Raw genomic sequence first — 15,867 nt, forward strand, 5'->3', positions numbered from 1 at the left:
TCCTTCCGCCTTTACCTCGGACTGTAGACAGTGAAGGGAAGGGTGGGGGAAGGGAACGATCTGGACGCTCCCGGCAGGATGCTAAGAAAGGTGACCAGAAGGGGGATTTTGGGGCATAGAGGTGGCTGGTGCAGAGGTGAAAGGGAAAGACGGTGGGCAGACCGATAGAGGTGAGGGCAAGAGAGTGTCGGCAGGGGCGGGGCAGGGCTGGAGGAGGACAGTGGACCACAGCCAGAAAGAGGGAGTCTCAAGAATAACAGGGAGAGGGGTGATAGTCCAGGGCTGGATCCAACGAAGACGGATACTGAGTAAGGTGTGGGACAGGGCCGCACTGGTCCGATGGGCACAGGAGGGTCAGCCATGAAGGGGTTGGCTCAGAGAGCGGACGGAAAGGACCGAATTTCTAGTTTCGCGACCCCTTGGCGCCACCCTCACTCGCCTGCAGGATCCGGGCCCGCATTGCCGCCGCCGCCGCCACCGACGCCACCGCCGCCATGGCTCTCGATTGCCTCTTCTCAGGCCCCCGTACCTCACAGTCTGAGTCTGTCCACAAGCACTACTGCTGCCAGGCCTCTCCTCTCCCCTCCATCCTGCCGCACCTCCTCATTGGTGGAAAGGACAATTTCCCCTAGCCAATCACTCGCCCTAACTCTTGGCTCCGCCCCTCAGTCCCAGACCTGGGGGTATCCGATTGGTCAGAAGTGATAGAGCTCTCGCCCACTCCCCCCCCCCACCTCAACAAATTCTGTTGGCGGAGGTAGGGAAGACGCCCCTGACTGGGGTACTCTATATTGAGCACACGGGGAATACGCCCCCGAACCCAGAACTGCGATTGGCCACAGGCACAACCGCGGCCCCACCCACTGAAGAAAGTAAATAAGATCCTGCAAGAATTTTGCAGTAGCTCCGCCTCACCCACTGCGCGAGGGGGTACGGCTAGCACTGGGGGCGGAGCCATGGAAACATTGCCCTATGGGTCGGGGAAACTAGACCAGGCCGTGTGTTGGGAATAGGGTTTCTCTTTGGGGGCGTGGCTTATGGATCCTTGCTTTCCCGCCGACGGTTGGCCACGTCACGTGACATGGGTTGGAAGATGGCGTCTCCCACAGACGGTAAGAGCCGGTTTAGGGACCCTTCGTCTGCAACCTCCTTCTGTACTCTCCTGGGAACTTCCACTCTCCGTCTGCCCCTCGAACTTACATTTCTTTCGTGGGCTCTCCTTTGCCTTCCACTTCTTTTCCATGGGAGGTGGGTGCATCTTCAGCTCGCCGGTTCTTCACAGCGGCTCTGGAGGTGCCCAGTTTCTCTGCAGTGTACCAGGCGGGTGGAGGAGGGCACCCGCTTGGGACCCTTTCTGGGCAAAAGGACGAGAGTCGTCGTGGTCCTCCGCCCTGGTCCGCTTTAGTACGCTAAAGCCCCATTTGGGTGAGGCTGAGGGCCGAGGAGGAGATACTGCTGAGGAAAGGAGGCGCCTTAGTGTAGCTTTCTCCTCCGGGCGCCCCATTGAAGGGTCGATTCTCCTCTCTTTGAGCATCCGGAACGATTTTCTAAAGCGCTTGTTAGGGTTGGTGGCTGACCTCATCCCGGGATTGAACCGCAAGAGAAACGTGATTCTCTCCTGTCTCCTTAGATTGGGACCGTTGCCCTGGCGGCTAAGGAAGAGACTCTCTCGGTCCCTCGCAATGAGAGTCCCGAGGAAAATGAGAATTGAGCTTTTTAGCGTAGTCATGCACACGTCTCAACTTCTGTAGCTTCTGCTTTATGTGTTGTTTCCTAAGGCTGAGTGAATGAACGATTTCTGCTTGTATGTTGTCTAAGAGGCAAGTCATCTCAAATAGTAATTGAGTGGTTTTGGTATACCCACAGGGTTTTGCGCTCCGTTCTGCTTTAGGGTTAGGATCTTGCAGTCATTTCTGAACTCACTTAATTCTTGCTTCGACCACCCCCATCCCTGCGTCCATTTCACTGATAGTTAGTTTTCTGTCAGACAAAGGCATTTTGTGTTTGGAAGGAATCTTGGAAGTTCGTTTCAGGAATGAGGAAATTGAGGCCAGGAAAGCTATACTGAGATCCTACTATATGAAAGGCGTTATTCTAGGTGCTTTGGGAAAGGAAAAGATTAATCAAACACATAAACACTTTTGCAGTTTCAGGTCTCATTTAGATGTCACCTCCCAGAGAGGCTTTCCCAGAACACAGTAGCTGGAGTTGCCCTTCTTCACCATTATTCACTTTCTCTGTACCTTCCTTGACAGAATAGTTATTATGTTAACTTTGCCCTTTTCACACCAGATTGTAAATTCCAAGTCTGTCTTGTTCATAGTTGGATCCCAGGGCTTAACACAGTGCCTGGCAAGCAGTAGGCCTTCAATTCACGTTTATTGAAAGACTGATTAGATATATGCATAAATAATAAATTACTCAGTCTTAAGTTTAACTGAGTCTTAAGTTTTTTGAGCACGGGTACATACTGTATAAGAAGTTATGGGTGTTGGGAGTTAAAAGAGATTATTTTGCCCGGGTGCTCTCTTGTTAAAATGTCCTTTTTTTTTCCCCCTCAGGAAAAAAAAAGGGGCATTTAAAAAGTCAGCCAAGTGAGTGGGGAGTTATTGTTTAATGGGTACAGACTTTCAGTTTGAGAAGGTGAAAAGGTTCTGGTGATAGATGGTGACGATGGTTGCACAACAATGTGAATGTACTTAATGCTACTGAACTGTACACTTAAAACTGATTACAATGTTAAATTTTATGTATAACTTACCACAGTTTTTTAAAAAAACAGCCAAGTGATAGAAGTAGAAGGAATTGCTATTAAAATTTTTAGCTTATTACTAAGTTGTCTTTATATTTTAAAGTTTTGTTCCTTATGTTTGATTTTCCCCTGTCTTCTCTCAATTTCTTTTCCTCTCTTTGGCCAGGAAGAATACTGGAAATGTATTTTTTTCCTTTGGTCTTTTAGCCATATCCACTGTCACTCAATGTGCACTCTAGATTTTTAAAACTTTTCATGCTCATCTTTTACAGAGCTTCACCCTCTCCCTGTAATCTTTTTAATCTGACAAAATCAAGTTGAGCACTTTGAACTTAAATTTAGCTTCTAAATAAGTATCTTATCCTAAAATATTCCACTGCCTAGCTCTCTCACTTCTATTTTTAGTGTTCCACCTGTTTCTGTCTTTAAGATTTAAAATTATCACCATTAAATTATCTTGCTATGAAAAAATGTTTAGGTCATTTAGTGTTTCTCTTTTTAACGCTAAAATTGCTGGGACATCTTTGAAAAGGAGAAAATTGAAATCTAACTAAAGCCATTAGTTACTTAATGTATGAGAATAACACTCACAGTAGAGTCTGAGTTATGCCCCAGATTGTGGTATCACAGGGTCACATTTGTTGGTTATTGGAGCCTACCCTCAATAAGTTTATTTTGTCATGGTTGAACTTTCCATTAGTAACATTCTTTGGGAATTTGAAAATTGGCATTTTGCGTTTCACACAGCTTTTTTTGGTTTGTTTGTTTGGTTGCCATTTTTGGATGCTTTAGTTAAGGCAATTTATTAGAGTTGAGTTCTTTCCCAATTAGAATGCTATTGGAAATTCCCTTAAATATATAGGTTCAGCTAACATCCATCTTCTCATAATGATACAGTAAAAAGAAAAGAAAGAAGAATAAAGGAAAAAATTTTTTCTCCTTTTGATGAAAACTCTTAGGCTTTGCTCTCTTAACTTTCCTGTATATCATACAGCAGTGTTAGCTATAGTCATCATTATACCCCTAGTACTTATTTACCTTATGACTGGAAGTTTGTACCTTTTGACCACTTTCCTCCAATTACCTCTCTTCTTACCCCCAACTTCTGGTAACCACAAGTGTGATCTCTTTTCTATGAGTTTACTTGTTTGGTTGTTTTAGATTGCACATATAAGTGAGATCATACAGTATTTTTCTATCTCTGTTTTATTTCACTTAGCATAATGCCTTCAAGGTCCATCCAGGTTGTTGCAAATGATAGGATTTCCTCATTTATATATGGCCGAATAATATTCCATTGTGTGTGTGTGTATTTTCACAGTGTCTTCATCCATCAACAGACACTTAGGTTGTTCCCATGTCTTGACTATTGTAAGTAATCCTGCTATGAACATGGGGTCCCTTAGAATATTTGGGGAAAAAAATTTAGTTTAGAGAAAAGCACATGTTGACAAATTTTATAAATATGTATGTTTTCTGGGGAGTGAGTCCATAGCTTTTTTTTTCAGATCTTCAAAAATGTGGCTTACCCAGAAAATGTTAAGAACCACTGTTTATATCATTAAATCAACCAATTTATGCAGCTAATTAGTATACCGAGCACACAGTATGTACTCAACAAATGTTAACTGTCGTTTTGTTTTTTTTTAAATTAGTTTGTTTGGTTGTGACAGGTCTTAGTTGTGGCAGGTGGGCTTCTTAATTGCGACAGGTGGGCTCCTTAGTTGTGGCATGTGAACTCTTAGTTGCGGCATGCATGTGGGATCTAGTTCCCCGACCAGGGATTGAACCCAGGCCCCCTGCATTGGGAGCATGGAGTCTTAACCACTGTGCCATCAGGGAAGTCCCTAACTGTTGTCGTTAATATTGAGCACCTACTGTGTGCCAGGGCAAGAATGGAGAGAAAATGGTGTTGAAGAATCAGGCAGGGGCTGGATCATGTAGGATTTTATAGGTCACAATAGATGTGCGTTCATGAATTTAGCCGGGAAGAAGTCCTTTAAGCTTGAGAGTGGCGTGAACTGATTGACATTTTAAAAAAAAAATCTGTCTGGCTACTTTGCAGAGTGTAGATTTAGGGGTAGGGAGGGGGAGGGGTAAGAATGGGAGCAGGGAGACCTATTAAGAGGCTATTGAAGTAGTCCAGGAGAGAAGCTATGGTTCCTTGGTTAATTAATGTGATTTCATGGTGTGTTTTAGAGGGATAAACTACTGGATTTACTAATGGGTTGGTTATGGAAGAGTGAAGGAAAGGGAGGCATGAAGGATGACACCTGGGTTTTTGTTTTGAGAACTGGAGTTGATGGTGGTGCTATTTATTGAGATGGAGAAGACTGGGGGATTATGGTTTTTCACACATGTTAATAGAGAGTGATGTCAAGTAGCCACTTAGATATCTAACTTCAAAGTCCGGGGAAAGATTAGGGCTGGAAGTAGAAGTATGAAGTCATTGGCATATAAATGGTCGTAAAGGCTATGGGACTAGATGAGATTTCCTTGGGAGACTTTTGGTAGGGAGTGAAGTCAGCCTAGGGTAGGGAGTGAAGTCAGCCCTGAGTGGAAGAAGAGACTGAAGGAGTCAGTGAGGAAGGAGAAAAACCAGCATAATGGTTTTATAGAAGCTGGAAGTGGAGTGTTTGAAGGAGAGTGGTCAGTGGGTGGATGCTGCAGAGAGGTCACATAAGAGAGAACAGAGAAGTGACCACTCGATTTAGCAACATAGGTCATAGATAATCTTGACAACAGCCGTTTCCACACATGTAGGGGCAGAAGCCTGTTTGTTGTAGGTTAAGGAGAGAATGTAAGGTGAGGAAGTGGAGACAGCAGGAGGAACAACTCAAGAACTTTTGCAGTGAAGGAGGAGCGAGGAAGTCATGGGGTCAAGGAAGAGTATCTTCAAAGAAGGTAAATTCCAGAGCAGGCTTACTTGCTGTTGAGTTTGAGCCAGTAGAGAAAGGTAGAAACTGGTTGTGCAAGAGATTATTCAAGATCACGTCTTTGACAAAGCAAGAGAAGATGGAATCCAGGGCCCTATCAGAGGAGTTTGTTTTTCTTGGGAGCAGGGACACTTCATTGATTGGGAGGAAAGTTCAAGAGTATGAGTAAAGATGCAGGTGGGTTTGTTGACATTCATTTTTCCCAGTACCCCACTAAAATATTGTTCTTGTTTTAGAGATGGGAAAAGTAAGGTTTGATGAGGGAAATGGCTTATTTGTGTAACATCATGGCTCAGTAGCATCAGTAGTCATAGAACTCAAATCTCTAGACTTCCAGGTGAGTGAGTGTTCCAGTTTATTTTGTTCTTTGAGATTGATATGTCATAAAATGCAAAATAATGTGCTTTGTATCTTCTTAGCTCATCTGAGTGTTTTGTTCTAGGGGCAGATCTGGAAACATCTTTGCTAAGTTTTGAAAAACTTGACCGAGCTTCACCAGATCTTTGGCCAGAGCAATGTAAGTTTTTGGTTTCTTTATATCAAAATCAATGCAGGAGTGACTTCCCTGGTGGTGCAGTGGTTAAGAGTCTGCCTGCCAATGCAGGGGACACGGTTCAGTCCCTGGTCCGGGAAGATCCCACATGCTGCCGAGCAACTAAGCCCATGAGCCACAACTACTGAGCCTGCACTCTAGAGCCCGCATGCCACAACTACTGAAGCCCGTGTGCCTAGAGCCCTTGCTCCACAACAAGAGAAGCCACCGCAGTGAGAAGCCCGCGCACCGCAACGAAGAGTAGCCCCTGCCCGCCGCAACTAGAGAAAGCCTGTGTACAGCAACAAAGACCCAATGCAGCCAAAAATAAATATAAATAAATTAATTAAAAGAAGAAGCTCAAAAATCAATGCAGGAAAACCAGTGCTACTTTGAGGGAGATTTTTGAAGAGTTATCATTTAGCTGTAGTGATTAAAATTTTAATTTTACTTCAAAGGAGGAGACTGAATTCTGTGGTCTGGTGTTAAGAATAGCTGTTTGGTGGTTTAATTTTTTCAGAATACAGTGTGACTCAGGAAATGATAGAGAGCCTTTAAAAAATAATTATTTTGAAAAACTTCATCTGTAATGTGTCAGACAATACGAGATGCATAAAGTAATTCCTTGCTTCCTTTAAGGACTCTGATAAAGTTAACTGCTGTTATAGTTTAGTACCGATATTTTGGACCTTTTTTTTTTTAATGCTTACGCAGATAGGCAAATAAATATTTTAAGTGTATAGAGAGTTTTTTGTTTTGTTATGATGAAGTCATATGTACAGTGATCTACAGCTTAACATATTCTACCTAGTAACTTACTAATGGATCTTTCCAGGTTGATAGGTATAGACTTACTTCATTTAAAAAAAATATTTCATTGTATAGATCTACTACAGCTTATGTATTCATACCCTATATGTAAACCTAAGTTATATCCAAGTTTTGATGTTACAAACAATTTAACAATGTATATCCTTGCACATATATCTTTGTGCATATGGAAGAGGATGACTGTGTATGGGAGTACCCATTTCCTTACATACTAGCCAGTATTGGATGTTACTGATATTTATTATTTTTAGTTTATATTTCTTTATTAGTGAGGTTGAACCTTCTTTTTAAATATCTGATTTTTATTTTTCTCTTTTTTAATATGATTCTTTCTGTGAGATATTTAAATAAACAATTGGATTGATAGAATAGCATACCTAAAAAGGAAATTTTAAGTTTTTGGTAAGAGATATTAGATCTCACCACCGTCTCATTCAGCTAACTTCTGATCCTTTGAAGTTCAGTTGAGGCATTATTTTCTCTGAGAAACTTCCTGCCTCCTCAGTCTGATTTAGATTTTCATTTTTTGTCCTCCCATAGCAACTGGTATTTTTCTTGAAGCACTTAAAAAATGTTATAGTTATTGATTTACTCTGTCTCTTCTTCCAGACCATAAGCTCCTGGAAGACAAGGCTGTTTTCTCATTTGAATCCTCTATGTAAGAGACACTAAAATGTTTACTGAATGACTAATGTTGTGTTTTTTCTTTTTAGTACCAGGTGTTGCTGAATTTGCAGCTTCCTTCAAAAGTGTAAGTAATATCTTACTTACCTAATGAAGTTTTTCCAACATTTTGCTTCTGGGTAAAATCTCAACTATCTCTTATTTCTTTATTTTCAAGAATAATGTCATAGCCTTCAAATTACTTTGTAACCACAGCCCTGGAAATCTGTTTATGTTATCATCATGTTAATGATGTTCATGCTCTATTTTGATATTTTGACCTTTGACTATTAGCCTCTTCTCTCAGCTTAAAAGATTTTAAGGTAAGGCAGTTGAAATATTTAATGTAATGCCAGTATTCTTTTTGCCCAAACTATGATTTTGAAGCTTTTCTCTTTTGTTTATGTGATGCATTATGACTTTAACTTATACCTCCCTAGAGGATTTTGAAATTTCTCAGTGGCTCGTCAGAAACTGAAGGAAGACATTCATTAGAGCCACAACTTTTCTGTTTCCAGGACAGCAGACATTGTGCTAGATGCTCTAAATATGTTCTCTTATATATTCCCACAACCAGGAAAATATGATGATTATAATATTAGCTAGCACATACATGATGCATACCGTATGCCAGGCACTGTTCTAAGTACTTTACGTACATTACTTAGTCTTTACAAAACCGTGTGAGGGGGACTTCCCTGGCAGTCCATTGGTTAGGACTCGGCACTTTCACTGCCAGTGGCCCCAGGTTCAGTCCCTGGTTGGGGAACTAAGATCCTGCAAGCTACGTGGTGCAGCCAAAAAAGAAAAAGAATAAACATATGAGGTATAGGTACTATTATTATCCCTATTTTACAGACAAAGAAATAGACACAAAGAGGTTAACTAGGTTACCCGAGATCATAGGCTATAAATGGCAGAACCAGGCTTTGAACCCATAAGTCTAATTACTAGCATCCATATTCATTATACCAGACCTAAAAGCATTTGTGCCCAAAGTTAAAAGCACTGACTGGCAGAGAAACTTGGAAGTTAAGTTACTTGCCCAAGTCCTAGCAAGTGACAGGCCAGGATTTGAGCACAGATCTGTCTGATTCCAAAGCTAATGCTCTTTCTATTAACAAATTGGGGATTTGTAATATAACTCTCTTAGTACCTTACTATATGCTTAGCATTCTCTACTCATTAATAGGGTTAAAGGTGCTGAGTTAAATATTAAGGCCCTTCTTCTGGGCCTGTGGCTTTCAGGTCCTATGAGCATGTTTGTTCAAAGGGAGTCTGACTTTGTAGCTTCTTTCATTTTTTCAGGAGCTAGGGTTGTATGAAAGCTGGAGTGTGCTACTTTAGCGTCCAGGAAGGCCTGAGCATGAGGAGTATAGGATAGCATAGGGCTTTGGAGTCAGACACACTTGGATTTGAGTCCTGAATCTGCTACTTTACTATCTGTGACATGAGCAAGTTTCCTAACATTTTTGAGCCTTAGTTTTCTCATCGAAACTACCTCATAGAACTTAGTATAAAATGCCATAATGGGGGCTTCCCTGGTGGCGCAGTGGTTGAGAGTCCGCCTGCCGATGCAGGGGACACGGGCTCATGCCCCGGTCCGGGAGGATCCCACATGCCGCGGAGCGGCTGGGCCCATGAGCCATGGCCGCTGAGCCTGCGCGTCTGGAGCCTGTGCTCCGCAACGGGAGAGGCCACAACAGTGAGAGGCCCACATACCGCAAAAAATAATAATAATAATAATAATGCCATAATGCATGTAAAACACTTTGCATACTGCCAAGAACTAATAAACAGTACATGGTAGCTATTATTATTAGATCAGCTTTTATCTAGTAGATTGAGTAGAAAGTACCTGATTTAATTTTCTTAAATTCTCATTCATAATGATTTTTAGTTTAGTTAATTATATTCGTTACAACTAAGTACTTTAAGTTGTAAACATAAATAAGTGGTTTTTAAAAAACTTTTATTAGAGCATGGTGTTTTTTGAAAATCTGATTAAATATCTACACTTTTTCCTTAGAAGTATGCACATATATATTGAGTTTTGTTTCTAGGGGTTCAGGGCCATCCCAGGGCCCCAGGTTAAGATCCCCTGGTATAGTCCGATTCTCTACTGGGGTAGAAGTGGTGAATTTGACCTAGAGCCTTCAAGGCGAGGTAGTATAGAGTAGTGGTTTTTGAACTTAGACTTCATGGGTTTTGAATCCTGGCTCCAATAGCTTTGTGACCTGAGGCAAGTGATTTATAATCTTCCTATACATTTGTTTTTTTTTATTTGTAAAATGAGGAGGATAATAATACCTGTTTCATAGGGTTGATTTGGAAATTAAATGACATGATGCATATAAAGTGTTCTGCTTGTCACAGAGTGCCAAATAAATGTTAATTTTTTAAAAAGGAAAAGGAAATTTAAAAAGGAAAATTACTATAGTTAGTAATACTGTATTGCATATTTGAAAGTTGCTAAGAGAATAGATCTTAAAAGTTCTTATCACAAGAAAAAAATTTTTGTAGCCATGTATGGTGATAGATGTTAACTGGACTTATTGTGGCAATCATTTCACAATTTACACAAATATTGAATTATTATGCTAGACACCAGAAACTAATAGAATGTTATATGGCAGTTATACTTCAATTAAAAAAAAAGAAAAAGAAGAGAAAAGGGACTCAAAGTTGAAGTAAAATCTCATCAGAATTGTTCATGTGCAGCTGTGGAGCTTTTAAAAAATACATATGTAATGCCCTTTCTCCATTCTTTCCAGGGTACCCTCTCCCAAACCCTGATATTCTAAATCAGTACATCTGGGTTATGGCCTAGTTGTCTGTATTTTTTCATAGTTACACAGATGATTCTCATGTGCAACCAGGATTGAAAACTGTTACTCCAAAGCTATTCCAAGAATGGGTTCTCTTTCATGTTTTGTAAGTTCACTTTCAGAAATGAAAAGAAACTTAAAATTCTAAAGTTTTCTGAAATGTTTACAATAAAATGAAATTTCAAGTAATGATCATTCCAATCTTCTCTCATTCAGATTGAAGATTTTCTCATTTTTGGTTCTTCTTTGAATCTTCTCCTCTGCCAGAGAATGTTACTTCCTGATTATTGTTTCAAACAGTTCAGTTGGAGGCTTTCACCAGTACTGAATTTCAAGTAATTTCTTTCACAACTATACCAATCTTTTATGCATACAACAGTAATAGTGGTCAGACCTAATTCTTCCAAGACCATTTCTTTAAAACCAGCTTTTAAAGATGAGCAGTATTATTTTGTAAGGGTTCTATTTGTAGGCCATATCTGAACCTGGAGAAATCTAGGTCTTTGAAATTATAATTTGCCAGTATTTTCAAACAACCTGAAGGCTGTGTGAAAAACTCCTTTTCTTATAAGAAAGAAGAGTAGGGTCTCTTCATACTTTGTGTATATCTGAATGGATATATTCTTATTTTCTGACAGCCTATTACTAGCTCTCCACCCAAATGGATGGCTGAAATAGAACGTGACGATATCGACATGTTGAAAGGTAAGCAGTGCTGGTAACCTTTAACCTTTAACCTGACATTTATGCTCCTTGACAAACCACCTTTCCAATTTTTCTCTCATTATTCCCTTACAAGTATTCTTGGCTTCAAATTGCCTATTTAACCATCCTTATTCATGGTTCTTCATGTCTAAATGCCCTTCTCTACTTTTCCATGTGTAGAAATCCTGCCAATTCAAGACTCAGTAATAATGATTTCTTCTGCTGCTAAATTCCTTTAATATTAACTTTATTTTGTATGATGCTTAGAGTTAACTAAAAGCTCTCACGTAAATTTTCTTATTTAATTCTCATATAGGTCCTGTGAGTTAGGTATGATATCTAAGTTTCAGAGGTTAACTTAACCAAGGTTTATTAGAAAGAGTTAAAATTTAAACCCTGATCTTTTTTTTTTTTTTTTTTTTTTTGCGGTATGCGGGCCTCTCAATGTTGTGGCCTCTCCCGTTGCGGAGCACAGGCTCCGGACGTGCAGGCTCAGCGGCCATGGCTCACGGGCCCAGCCGCTCCGCGGCATGTGGGATCCTCCCGGACCCGGGCACGAACCCGCGTCCCCTGCATTAGCAGGCGGACTCTCAACCACTGCGCCACCAGGGAAGCCCCAAACCCTGATCTTTTTAAGACTAGTCTCTTACCGCTATAACACAAGTGCTTTATTTAGGATTTACTGCCATATATTGCTGCCAGGACTATTAACTGACAGCCCCTTAGTGGGTTAAGAGCTGTCTTTTAGTTCTTTCTATCTCATCAATTTCTCTCATAAAGAATACTGTAAGTAGTGAATATTGTCTGATAAATGACTTGGAACTCAACCACAAAGTAGAAATTTAAATTAAAAAACATTAATTTTCCTTGATTTTGCTCTACTTTATTTAATTTCTTTATCATCCTTCTGGTGATAAGATTCATGATGGTTGTGAAGTAATAGACTGAAGTTAAGGTAAAAAATCTGGGATTCTTAAGCTATTTAAGCAGCTGAACGGATCAAGAAAGTCTGCTTATGCCAGATATAGATAATGAGTGTGGCATGATAAGTTGCAGAAAATAACACCTCTATTTGATTTCAGAAGGAATTCATTCTTCTGCATGAAATGCTTAAAAGCAGATCCCCTCCTCCAGCCAAGGGAAAATTAAGTCTCAAGGGCATCTTGGGTTCATTGTTCTAATGTTCCAAACAGACATTTATATAATATCCCATCAGCATGTATTTTCTAAGGAAACTTTAAAGTTTTAGTAAGGGATCAGAGCATTAGGTGTCATGCAAATTGACCTATGTCTAAAACTTAAAAGGAATTGGGTGCTATTTAAATGAAAATCTCGGAAAGTAAGTTTTTATTTTAAGTATACTGTCTTCTTATCTGGTAAACGTAAAAATTTTTATAGGAATTTGATTTGAAGGTAAAGTTTGGATTAATATTTAGTCTTTGTTTTCTAAACTTAGGGAAATAGGGAAGAGTAAGTGTTTTATTGCTGTTTTATTAATTGGAATAATGAGGACTTGTAAATGACAGTGAGACAGAGATCTGTCTATAGGCTTTCTCAATTCTGTGTCGGATCACAAGTTTCATATTTTAATGGTGTATTCATTTTGTGTGATAGGCAAAATGAATGTAATAAAAGGATCCTCAGGATAAAACACATAATTTGCTATTGTGTCTATGATGACTCTCTTCTCATTAAGTGGGTAAGCTCATCTGAGGCATTTTGCAGTGGTGGAAAATTCACTGCCTGTGTGTGTGTGTGTGTGTGTAGGGGGAATGATTGGATGAGAAGAGATATGAATCCATTTTCTATTTTTCTATAGGAATTAAACTTGAAAACTTTTATAACAAGGATTTGCAACCTGAATGAGTTGTTACTAGAAAGCAGTGGAAAGAAATGGTAATGAAATAAATGATTCTGTTTCAGAACTGGGGAGCCTCACCACAGCTAATTTGATGGAGAAGGTACGAGGCCTTCAGAACCTGGCCTATCAATTGGGGCTGGATGAGTGTGAGTACCCAGGTCACATTTATTCAGGGTTGCATGTTGTATATTTCATGATGAGTTCTGTCATAATTCAGAAAGTATCTTTATTAGGTGTTTTAAAGGTAAGAAGCCATTGTAATCTAAAGTATGCCACTTATGATAGAGTGTGCTGGAATAATTACTGAGTTTACTAGGTTACAAGTTGTTTTTTGCCGTACAGTGAACGTGTATTGGAAACTCTTAGAGTTTTAAGTGATAGAATGTCAAATCAAACTAGCTTAAGCAAAAGAAGGATTTTATTCACATAAATCAAAATTCTTAGAGTAGAAATAGCTTTGAGCATCTCTAGAGCCATGACTCATTATTTATTTACTTTTTATTGAAGTATAGTTTTTTAAAAATATTATTTATTTATTTGGCTGCGCCAGGTCTTAGTTGTGGCACGCGGGTTCTTCGCTGTGGCATGCGGGATCTTTAGTTGCGGCATGCGAACTCTTAGTTGTGGCATTTGGGATCTAGTTCCCTGACCAGGGATCGAACCCGGGTCCCCTGCATTGAGAGTGGGGAGTCTTAGCCACTGGACCACCAGGGAAGTCCCTGAAGTATAGTTGATTTACAATGTTGTAGTAATTTCTACTGTACAGCAAAGTGACTCAGTTATACACGTATATACATTCCTTTTTATGTTCTTTTCCATTATGGTTTATCTCAGGAGATTTGATATAGCTCCCTGTGCTATACAGTAGGACCTTGTTTATCCATTCTAAATGTAATAGTTTGCATCTACTAATCCCGAACTCCCAGTCCATCCCTCCCCAGATCCATGACTCTTAATGATGTCTTTGGAATGTGCTCTTGTTCTTACTTTTTGAGTTTCGCATCTCAAAGCTCTGCGTCACTCATGAGTTATTATTCTTCTTTGATCTAGCACTGGGGAAGGTGGCCAATAGGAACTCCAGTTCATATGTCTTTAAATCTTGTAATCCCAAAGGAAAGAACATCTTTTCTGAACATTCCAGAAGAAAGGTCCTGGGGAGGACTCTGACTGTTCCATCTTGGCTCACATATCTATCCTGGAACCAGTCCTTTGGCCAAGTAGCATAGAACACCAAGATGGGCCAGCTGCAGAGGCAGGTTGGAATGGTTAGTCTGACTCAAATCATGTGGAATGCAATAGGGGAGGATTGCTTCCCCAAAGGAAGGGTTATGTAATGGACCAAGAACATAATCTGCTAGCATGAGTAATGCTTTTAAAGTTCTCATCTATTCCTGTCTGCTGTCCATTATTTTAGTTTAAAATTATTTCTTTAGAAACTATATCTCTTTCCATACTGTATTCATTATAAAACTGGAAAAGGAATTGTAGAAAATTTTCACTTTGTAATTGAAAGAAATACTCAGCATAATTAGAGTGGTTAGAACTTTGTTCTCATTGGATAGGTACCTCCAGAGACCTTCATAAATGCACAATTTTGAGAGGCTACTATAGCTTATAACTTTCTTCAAAACTGCAAGTTTTGTACTGATTAGCACAATCCCAACAATAGTTTCACAAATTGTTTCTCTTGTTTATAGAGCATATAGTGGATTTGTCCACATCATTGATTTTACTACCAAATTCAACATTTCACTTTAAAATTTAATTTAAAACTTCTAATTTTTGACTAATAGATAACACTTCCTTAGTCCTCTTTATATTTTCTGTATTTCCATTACTGTCATTAGCAGTTGACTTTCTTTTACCACGAAAACATTTTTTAATCACTTCATGAATCAAGGAGCAGAGAACAAAAAACTGCTTTGAGGTATGGTTGCTAGGTGGTCTGCTAGGTTCACTCATCGTTACCTAACTCCTCTGTGTACTAGTCATTTATTTCTCGTGATTAACGTTTATGTCTTGGCAAAATTACTGATTACCATGTATGTCATGGACCTCAAGGGTTTATAATGAAAACCCTGTGATTATTAAATTCATGAATGCGAGGCTTGTACAGTATAGAACTTGATTCTGTTTCTAGCTCTGGATAATACATGCTGTAATGATCACAGTGATCAATCCTTTATCTCTCTGTGTCAGTTTTTCTTATGAAATAAAGCTTTATGCTCCTTATATCAAGAAGATGCTATATTACCAAATGTGTTTATCAACAGTGTTGTCTCTAGTTTGTTGTAGATAAAATTACTATATTTCCTCTGATTAGTTTTTCTTTTTCTATTTTCCTACTGAGAAAGATAATGAAGTATTTTTTCCCCACTTTTTTTTTTTTTTTTTTTTTTTTTTTTTTTTATTGCTGTACGTGGGCCTCTCCTGTTGTGGCGTCTCCTGTTGCGGAGCACAGGCTCCGGACGCGCAGGCTCAGCGGCCATGGCTTACGGGCCCAGCCGCTCCGCGGCATGTGGGATCTTCCCAGACCGGGGCACGAACGCACGTCCCCTGCATCGGCAGGCGGACTCTCAACCACTGCGCCACCAGGGAAGCCCCCCACTTTTTATTATGGAAAATTTTTAACATATACCAAAGGAGAGAGAGTAGAATATTGACCTCATATACTTATGACTTGGCTTCAATGGTTAGCATACGGCCAATCTGTTTCACTTATACCAACCTACATAATTACTTAAAAGCAAATCTCAGGC

At 39.8% G+C, this 15,867-nt stretch overlaps 1 protein-coding gene across 4 annotated transcripts in view; it reads left to right on the forward strand.

Annotated features, from left to right (window-relative positions):
• Window positions 1-1,081: 1,081 nt before the first annotated feature.
• Window positions 1,082-15,867, forward strand: part of LIN52 (lin-52 DREAM MuvB core complex component) — a gene marked incomplete at both ends in the record, with an annotated part of 112,889 nt that continues 98,103 nt past the window's right edge. Inside the window, 5 exons of one of the 4 annotated variants that reach the window (XM_079698980.1) lie at window positions 1,082-1,112; window positions 6,131-6,205; window positions 7,765-7,802; window positions 11,181-11,247; window positions 13,171-13,254. In XM_079698980.1, coding sequence (XP_079555106.1) covers window positions 1,082-1,112; window positions 6,131-6,205; window positions 7,765-7,802; window positions 11,181-11,247; window positions 13,171-13,254 — 295 coding nt within the window. Of the gene's footprint in view, window positions 1,113-6,130; window positions 6,206-7,764; window positions 7,803-11,180; window positions 11,248-13,170; window positions 13,259-15,867 lie in introns of all 4 variants that reach the window. The other 3 variants (XM_079698981.1, XM_079698983.1, XM_079698982.1) reach the window with 3 other exon arrangements.

Source organism: Hyperoodon ampullatus, assembly GCF_949752795.1.
Source record: "Hyperoodon ampullatus genome assembly, chromosome: 3".
Taxonomy (NCBI): Eukaryota; Metazoa; Chordata; class Mammalia; order Artiodactyla; family Ziphiidae; genus Hyperoodon; species Hyperoodon ampullatus.